Source organism: Branchiostoma floridae, chromosome 9 (assembly GCF_000003815.2).
Source record: "Branchiostoma floridae strain S238N-H82 chromosome 9, Bfl_VNyyK, whole genome shotgun sequence".
Lineage (NCBI taxonomy): Eukaryota > Metazoa > Chordata > Leptocardii > Amphioxiformes > Branchiostomatidae > Branchiostoma > Branchiostoma floridae.
This window is the reverse complement of record NC_049987.1, coordinates 21,532,484-21,541,361: the sequence shown is the minus strand read 5'-3', so window position 1 is coordinate 21,541,361 and position 8,878 is coordinate 21,532,484. Positions and strand designations below refer to the sequence as shown.

General features: G+C 41.6%; 1 protein-coding gene across 1 annotated transcript in view; it reads left to right on the top strand.

Annotated features, from left to right (window-relative positions):
- The window catches only part of LOC118422295 (glutamyl-tRNA(Gln) amidotransferase subunit A, mitochondrial-like), a 31,475-nt gene that overhangs the window by 8,187 nt on the left and 14,410 nt on the right, over positions 1–8,878 (top strand). Inside the window, exons 5-8 of the mRNA XM_035829814.1 lie at positions 249–424; positions 2,423–2,535; positions 3,334–3,526; positions 4,033–4,150. Coding sequence (XP_035685707.1) covers positions 249–424; positions 2,423–2,535; positions 3,334–3,526; positions 4,033–4,150 — 600 coding nt within the window. The remainder of the gene's footprint in view (positions 1–248; positions 425–2,422; positions 2,536–3,333; positions 3,527–4,032; positions 4,151–8,878) is intronic.

Below are 8,878 nucleotides of genomic sequence, written 5' to 3'. Positions count from 1 at the left end.
GTTTGACTGTAATAAAAAGTGTAATACTATCTTATCACCAAGATGACGGATGCTGTAGTCTGTGTTTACACAATCTCTTGCTGGCTAGGGTTAATGACCCTCTCCCTTAGGGCAACGACTGTATTATTAGTAGGGCTGATTGCTAGGAGCGTGATTTTATTCGATTTTATTCAGGCTTACAGATGCTGAATTTCCTCATACTCATAGTGGAATGACTGCAAATAAGCTAATGGTGATCCTTTCCGCAGTGCTCTAGGCTCAGACACCGGCGGCTCGGTCAGGAACCCCGCCTCCTACTGTGGGGTCGTGGGGCTGAAACCGACCTACGGTTTACTGTCCCGCCACGGACTCATCCCATTGGTCAACTCACTGGATGTTCCGGGCATCTTCACCCGGTGTGTCGATGACGCTGCAATCATGTTAGGTTTGTGGATTTTACCAGTCTATACTGTTGATGATTTAGCCCTTGAGTAAGTTTGTAATATGTTAAGACAGTGTGTGTTTGTCATCAGTATACTGGCAAGTTGTTTTTGTGTGTGTATGTGTCCAACACCAGAAAAATACAATTTTTACCGTAATTTGTTGGTGCAACTGTGAGCTACAAATGGCTACACATTTAGACTCTATTTCTGAGCCTTAAAATGTGGTATATTTGTACAAAGAAGGGAAACAAGACATGACACCATCATGACCACGACATGACACCATCATGACCATGACAGGGATTTTTCTTAAGTTTGCATTCAAAAAAGTTACTCATTGCATAATAGTAATAATGAAATAGCCACTCAGATTTGAACAATAAGACCAAGTCAAACATCCTACCATTCTCTGACCTTTTTGCTAGCTTGCCTGTGGATGTTTATATTCCAATATTGTCAAACATAAGTGCCTGTAACAAAGACCAGCAGGGACAGACAGACAGACCAGTCCTGTCCAGCTGCTGCCTACCACAGTCTCCCCTTATCACTAGAAGGGTTTGGATAGTGAAGTAGGGATAAGTCCTGTCAACACCTGGTGTCAGAGGATTAAGAAGTACTTAATATAAAGTCTTAGGTTTGAAATTCCTTTCACTAACTGTGTAACAAAAGCCACATTTATTTTGAAGTAGCCTGGAAACCACTGGAAATGTATTTTTGTTCAGTCCTCCTCGCTTATGATACACAATTGTAAATGGTTCAGTCTTAAAGGACAAAAGAGCAAGTTACTAGTACATAATAAAGTTACAAGACACAACAATGACAGTCTATTAAGAAATATATCTCCAACGTAGGAGACAACTTGTAGTCTGGAACAAACTGCAAGTGATCTTCTATAAAATATCTTATATAAACATTTAAATTACAATCAAAATCCTAATTTTAACAGATACATGTAATTCTAGTTAACCTTTATCTGCAGGGTAACCTATATCCGTTGTTTATAAAAGCAGGGTATTTGGGGATACCAAATAAACAGACGGTGTTTTCAAACTGAAAATTGTATTTTGAAGATATTGCAATTTGAAACCATCGTCCGTCGACATTATATCCATAGTAAATAACATGCTTTTAAAAACAACAGATATAGATTACCCCACGGATAAAAGTGAACTAGCGTTATATCTGTGCCCTAGAAGACCTACATTTTGCCGATGCCATATTTTAGACAGACAATGAAAGCAGAGCAGGTTTTACTTTGATGACATGACAGACACTAGTACTGGATACTGATGAAGAGGCAAAGTTTATAAACACTCTTCTTTGATTACCCTAATATCAACAAGCTGTGTGTCAGGCTCACTTGTTGGAAAAGATCCTCATGTTTGATGGAATATTGCAGACATCGTACCAGGGTTGTCTCCAGCTTTGATTTTTGTCCCTCCCTCTCATTGTTTGGGAGCCCATGTTGTTGGATTTTGTTGCTAAATCTCCCATGTTGCTGTTTTTTTTGTTGCTAAATCTGTCCCTCAAACCTTCCCAAAAAATACATTTTTAACAGCTTCATTTTTTATCAACTTCAACATTTTCAGAGACCAAATGAAAGCACCTGACTTGTGTGCAGGGTTGGACAAGTTTTCTAAAATTCACTTGACAAAATGTCCTATTCTCAAGTACAGAAAAAATGGATACTTGCCCGAAACAAATTTTCACTTGCCCAATATTTAAATGCCTTTTTGCTATACATTTTCACTTCCAGCGATGGAATTCTTTTGTTATTGACTCTATTTTTCTGTGTTGACCATTGCTTGATGCCATGACTGTGAAAGGTAGCAAGAACATCAAAATCTCACTCATTGAAAAATCTTACTAGTACCTTTCTTACCGATCGGGCAAGTGAGGTATACGTAGGCCATGAGCTTGCCCAATGGGCTATTTCACTTGCCCGGGACAACGGGGCTAGTGGACTTGTCCAACTCTGACTGTGTGTTGTCTGTTATCAGGTGCTTTGGCGGGGCATGACCCTAAAGATTCCACCACAGTCTCCGACACCTTCCAGCCCTTTTCTCTACCTGAAGACATCGACATCACACGTCTGCATGTCGGCATACCAAAGGTAATGTAACGCTGGTTCACCTTTATCCGAGGGTAACCTATATTCATTGTTTGTAAGGAAAAGCGTATTCAGGAATATGAAGTCGACGAACGGTGGTTTCAAATCTTGATTTTGAAAAATTTTGAAAATATTGCAAATTTGCAGACTAGATACTCCTAAATGTGCTGTTTTTAAAGACAACGGATAAAGGTCACCCCACAGATAAAGGTGTACTAACGTTACAATGTAATTCCCTCAGATATCTCTAGAGTCCGAAGTTCAGTTCAGTTCAGTGCAGTTCATCACTTTCTGCTCTCACTTATGGTGCTCACACGATCCTGAATCACTGAGAAATTCACAGCAGCGAAAACAGTCTGAGTGACATCCTTGATGATAAATTTCTAAATGGGAATTACATTTGTATGCACTGGCTTTGGCTGTCTTGCTGACATTTCAGTGCAAAAGAATGTCAGTGTATACTGACTTTGGATTGTTCCACCCCATATCCTATATTGTACAAAGAATCAATGAAGGATGCTGATATTCTTATGTTAACGTAGCAGTCAAGCTCCAATTATAAACAATAACAAACTGTCGATAAGCACTATTATTGAAGTAGATTTTAATGAATTGTAGATCTGTTATTTTTAGAGCTGTATTTGTCTTAGTCGTTTGTTATTGACTCAGTGCGAACTGTGTTACTTTGGTGACCAGTGCAGTTCAGTTAACTACATGTACAATCTAGTTGACCGCTAGACTGTTATTTTGAATGTTTGAATAGAAACCAAATCATCATCAACCCTACTTTTTGTGTCTTAGGAGTACCACGCCCCACACCTGTCTGCGGAGACGCTGAACACCTGGCAGCGAGCGGCTGACCTTCTGGAGGACGCAGGTGCGCGAGTCTCGCAGGTGTCCCTGCCGCACACCCCCTACTCCATCGTCTGCTACTCCGTACTCTGTGCTGCCGAGGTGGCCTCTAACATGGCGAGATACGACGGGCTAGAATTTGGTAAGAGGTGGTTTGGAATTCGGTAAGAGGTGGTTTGGAATTCGGTAAGAGGTGGGCTGGAATTTGGTAAGAGCTGGACTGAAAATGATTATAATGGGGGTTGAAGGTTTTTGTGACTAATCTTCTATACATTGTACAGGATTGATGTGTTGGAGTTGCCTGCTACATGAAGACAAAAGCACAAATTTCAAAAGCATAGACTCAATCTTTGAAAATTGAATACATAAATCATAAGTAGCGCTACTTATCCAGATGATTGATATAAGGTCAGCAACAGATCATCCCAGCACTGCCAAAAGCAACTGCCCTGTCTGTCTGAAGCACCCTTGCCCAGTTGCTAATTGTTGATTTCCGGCTAGCTGTGGTTTCCTTTACTACACAACATGTGCCCATAGTGCTACCGCAAATGCAAAACCACCACAACACTCTATTTTTTCACTGCCATGAAGTCAAATTGAGTCCCCAGGAACTTAATGAATTTACAGTATTTTGTGTGTCTATCCCAGGCCACAGAGGTTCTGACCATAGCTCCACGGAGGCGCTGTACGCACAGACCAGACATGAAGGGTTCAACGACGTGGTGAGGGGTAGGATACTGGCAGGGAACTACTTCCTCTTGAAAAGGTGAGTCCAACATTCTAATGCTAGGTAAAACCTAATCTCCAAGCAGAGCCTACGGTAGCATAAGATAGTATCAAAAGCTGACAAAGGAGTGAAGCTGGCCTGGGAGTGTGTTTCGCTCCACGTTGCATACACACTCCTAGCCCGGCTTCGCTGATGCTACTGTAGGATCTGCTTGAAGATTAGGTTAAACCCACGGTTTCATTTCATTTCATTGTAGTACAGTCAAATCGAAGACACCTCATGCAGGGACTGATATAAATCTGGTCGTTGTGGACCCGTCTACTGGGATGCGTGGTGCCTTTGGCAAGCCTCAAGGCAATGTGGCCCGCGTTCACATCGGCCAGCCCTTGATGGGTTTTGATGCTTGTGTCAATGGGGAGGAAGGGACCTTTACATTACAAACTGGTCACATTGGCCAGGACTGGTGATCATTTGCACAGGTTTGATTGTATATCAATGGCCAGGTGGTCCTTATATAGAGGTGGCCACTAGTACAGGTTTGACTGTATATCAATGGCCAGGTGGTCTTTATGTAGAGGTGATCATACATACAGGTTTGACTGTATATCAATGGCCAGGTGGTCCTTATATAGAGGTGGCCACTAGTATAGGTTTGACTGTATATCAATGGCCAGGTGGTCTTTATGTAGAGGTGGCCACTAGTACAGGTTTGACTGTATATCAATGGCCAGGTGGTCCTTATATAGAGGTGGCCACTAGTACAGGTTTGACTGTATATCAATGGCCAGGTGGTCCTTGTGTTAAGGTGGTCACGTGCACAGGTTTGACTACGTATTGCAATTGATAATTTTTCTCTTCTTGGGTTAAAGAATTTGATGAATGCAGAATTTTTTACATCTTAAATCTTTTAAATTTGCAATTTGCTTACATGTTTGATGTGTACATGGAAAGGTATTCTACTTTTAAAAACTGCTCAAAATTTGATGGAAAAAATGGTAGAATAACTTTCCACTTTAAAACTCATTTAAGCAGACAAATTTTATTTCAACCCCCCCCCCCCCCCCACCCTACACGGTCCAGCTCTGGCCCGCACGGTCCCTTTTTCACTAAAAAGTTGCCCCAAAAAGTTTAAAAGTTGCCCATTTTAAGAAAATTTCGGAACGATATGCAAAACTTTTTAGCGCATTCGTTGACTAACATGTTCGCCCATCCCCTGACCGAATATGACGGCCCAAGACCCGCTGGTTTTTGAGATTACCCCATACCTCCCGTCGTGATACCATAAGGTATCGGACCGGAGTTTCTTTTACGATTTCGGAGGTTGGCGGGCAGCCTCAGGCCAAAGGGCTACAGTTCCGCTAGTAAACGTAGGACGCGAAACTTAATCAATATGGCGGAAAGCCGTTTACTGTCTCTTTCCGACAAACCTATTGGTACCGTATGTTGCCTCTTTATTTTGGTTAGAATATGTAGTAAAATTTTAATTTTGGACCCGAAAACTATCATTTTTTAACACTTTTTTGATCGAAGCTGCTTGGAAAAAACGAATTTTCCCAGGATAACGGCCTACGTGGTAGAGAAGCTAAATTCTTCATGTTTGTGTAAAATGAAAATAAAAAAATTCCATGTGATAACTTTTTTGCAATCTCCGATGACGTCATTTCTTCGAAATCGCATGAAAAACGCCGCTATTTGGGTCATCAGGCGAAAAAACCGCATCACCGTTGCAGCGGACTAATACAAAAATGGTTTCACTGGCCGACCAACTACTCCTCGCACAAAAACAATACAACCCACGGGCTTTTCAGAAAATACGACAAATCTATGCTCAGCTATAACGATCACCAAGCCATAGGGAGCAAAAGTTAGGGAGACAACAGCGCACTTCCGGCCTATTACACCACCCTTCCGCCAACTCCGGTCAGATTTGAACTCCGACCCGGAACCTTAAGAGGGACATTTTTTCTCAATATGTATTTTTATTACAGTGGATTCCAATTATTCGTATTACGCCTTTTTGGATAATTCGGGTAATCGGATAGAATTACGAAATCCCAAAACATTTGCCATTCATTCTATTGTTTAGAACATCGCAGAATTGGATAACCCACGGTCTCAAACTTCGGGTTTTTGGATAGAATTACGTCAGGTCACACAAATTAACAATTGTAAAATATGCCCTAAAACTTACAAAATGAGTCCAAAGGTAACTAGTAAATGTATGTATAAAGGCGTAAAGCCATGTAAAGGACCGTAAGAAAGTTACATTCCACAGAAAATCTAGCCGATAGCGCTGTGCTAGCGTGCGAACATTTGGAGTTAGGCGCCATTTTGTTAGGTTGCCGCAAGGCATGATGGGCAAACGTCATTGGAACGTCAACACGCTTTTGAGTTCATATTTCCCCTTCAGACAATGTCTAAACTTGGTTTACCCTACAAAAATGTGTTTTTTTCATATCCACTGTCTCATTAATGAGCTGATTTCGGCTGCGCTACGTAGATTTACAACAACGCACGTAACGCAACAGGGGTGTGATTTCGCAATGACCTATCTTGCGCATTGAATGGCGGGATATCTCAACCCACGCGCCGCCATTTTAAATGTTTTGAACGTGAATTTTTTCCGTCTTCCACCGCGAAAGACGTAAATTTCAGAGTAATTTGTGGACACAAGTTGTAGACAAGAAGGTGAAGAGTTTATCACTCTCCAATACCGTTGTTTTAACTTAAAATTATGAAAGTAACGTCATATTCTCTGGCATACGAGCGGAGCCATGTTCGTCTTTGTTTTGGTATGCCGCCAAATTGCCGACGCACGGCTGTGCGAGTCAAGCGTACTTTTCGACATGTGCATTTAGCCACTGATTTGAACTCTTTATTAGATCAAGCATCTCACAGAAATCGCACAGTATCGGAACATATGATTAAAGTTTTGTAAACGGAGTTCCGTATCGTTAGAGTGGTAACCTCTATGAGCGTCTGTGTGTTATGTTTGCGTATTGGTTTTCAAAACTACACCCCTCCCCAACCAATGCCGCTAAAGCTGGTCATATAGCCAACTTCGGACTCTAGAATAGGCCGGATAATTGGATAAAATGCCCAGACAAATAGGCGATACAATAAAGCGGATTCCACTGTACTTAAAAAGTTCATATCTACCATATATCCAAATTTGGTTTGTCTCCGATGGTTACTTTTCCCACAGGAGCGGTTTAAAGTCAGGTCAAAAACACTGTATTTTGAGGCTATCAAGCCTAGATGCATATTGAACCTACGTTATAATACAGAAACATTAAAAAACATGCTTTTTTCTGACATCGCTTTTCTGAAAACGGATAAAATGGGGTGCAAAGTCTGCCCATAAACTTGTCCGGGAAAGTATGTGCACTCTCCGTCGTTTCGGTGCTACACATCGGTAGAAAACCGTCTTTAAAAGTTGGCATCGCTGACGTCACAGAGTGACGTCAGAGGTTGCTCAAGGAAAACAGCAGGGGGTCGCGTTTTAAGTTCATCGCTTGTAAGTAAAATGAAGAATGTGCCAGATTTTGACATGGAGCAGTAGACCAGATCTCACACTTTCAGAATCAAACGCGTCCGACACCAAACTCTTAACTACTTCGCCGTGAACGGCCCCTTAAGAAGCACAATGTGCCCCAAATGTGTGCAAGAATGCATTCTTACACAGTCCAAAGCACAAACTGGATCTTATTGTCGGCGCTAGAAGCGGGCAGTTGGAATAAGCGCGGCAAAGATGTGTAGTGCTTTTAATAGGCTATTACTACATACCACCGAAAGAAAAAAAGATCGCCGCGTTAAGGAGCTATGAACCGAAAGTCAGTAAACCCAGTTTCTCCTTAAGTTAGGGCTTAAAGCACCAAGATTTCAGCTTTAATGCCCATTTAAGTCATACTAATGCACGGCATCGCGAACATATGCGATAGGTGAACGACAGAGGTCAGCTCCAATCAAATGACATAGAGAAAGATATGATTTTGGAAAATTCTGCCCGCCAGAATCGATTAAAGTTGCCCGTTATGGTAGTTCTAAGGGGGGGGGGGGGGGTGAAAAAGGGGGAGGGGGGCGCCTAGGGCCTGTACATGAATATGCTGACTTTTTAACTAGAAAAATGAAAAACGGTGTTTGTTTTTACACAATATAACGACATCTGATGGAAACTTTAAAATGCGTCGAAATTACGTCATCTATGACGTCATATATGGTACAAGCGCCGCCCTATTAAGGTATCGGACCGGAGTTTCTTTTACGATTTCGGAGGTTGGCGGGCAGCCTCAGACCGAAGGGCTACAGTTCCGCTAGTAAACGTAGGACTCAAAACTTAATCAATATGGCGGAAAGCCGTTTACTGTCTCTTTCCGACAAACCTATTGGTACCGTATGTTGCCTCTTTATTTTGGTTAGAATATGTAGTAAAATTTTTATTTTGGACCCGAAAACTATCATTTTTTAACACTTTTTTGATCGAAGCTGCTTGGAAAAAACTAATTTTCCCAGGATAACGGCCTACGTGGTAGAGAAGCTAAATTCTTCATGTTTGTGTAAAATGAAAATTAAAAAATTCCATGTGATAACTTTTTTGCAATCTCCGATGACGTCATTTCTTCGAAATCGCATGAAAAACGCCGCTATTTGGGTCATCAGGCAAAAAAACCGCATCACCGTTGCAGCGGACTAATACAAAAATGGTTTCGCTGGCCGACCAACTACTCCTCGCACAAAAACAATACAACCCACGGGCTTTTCAGAAAA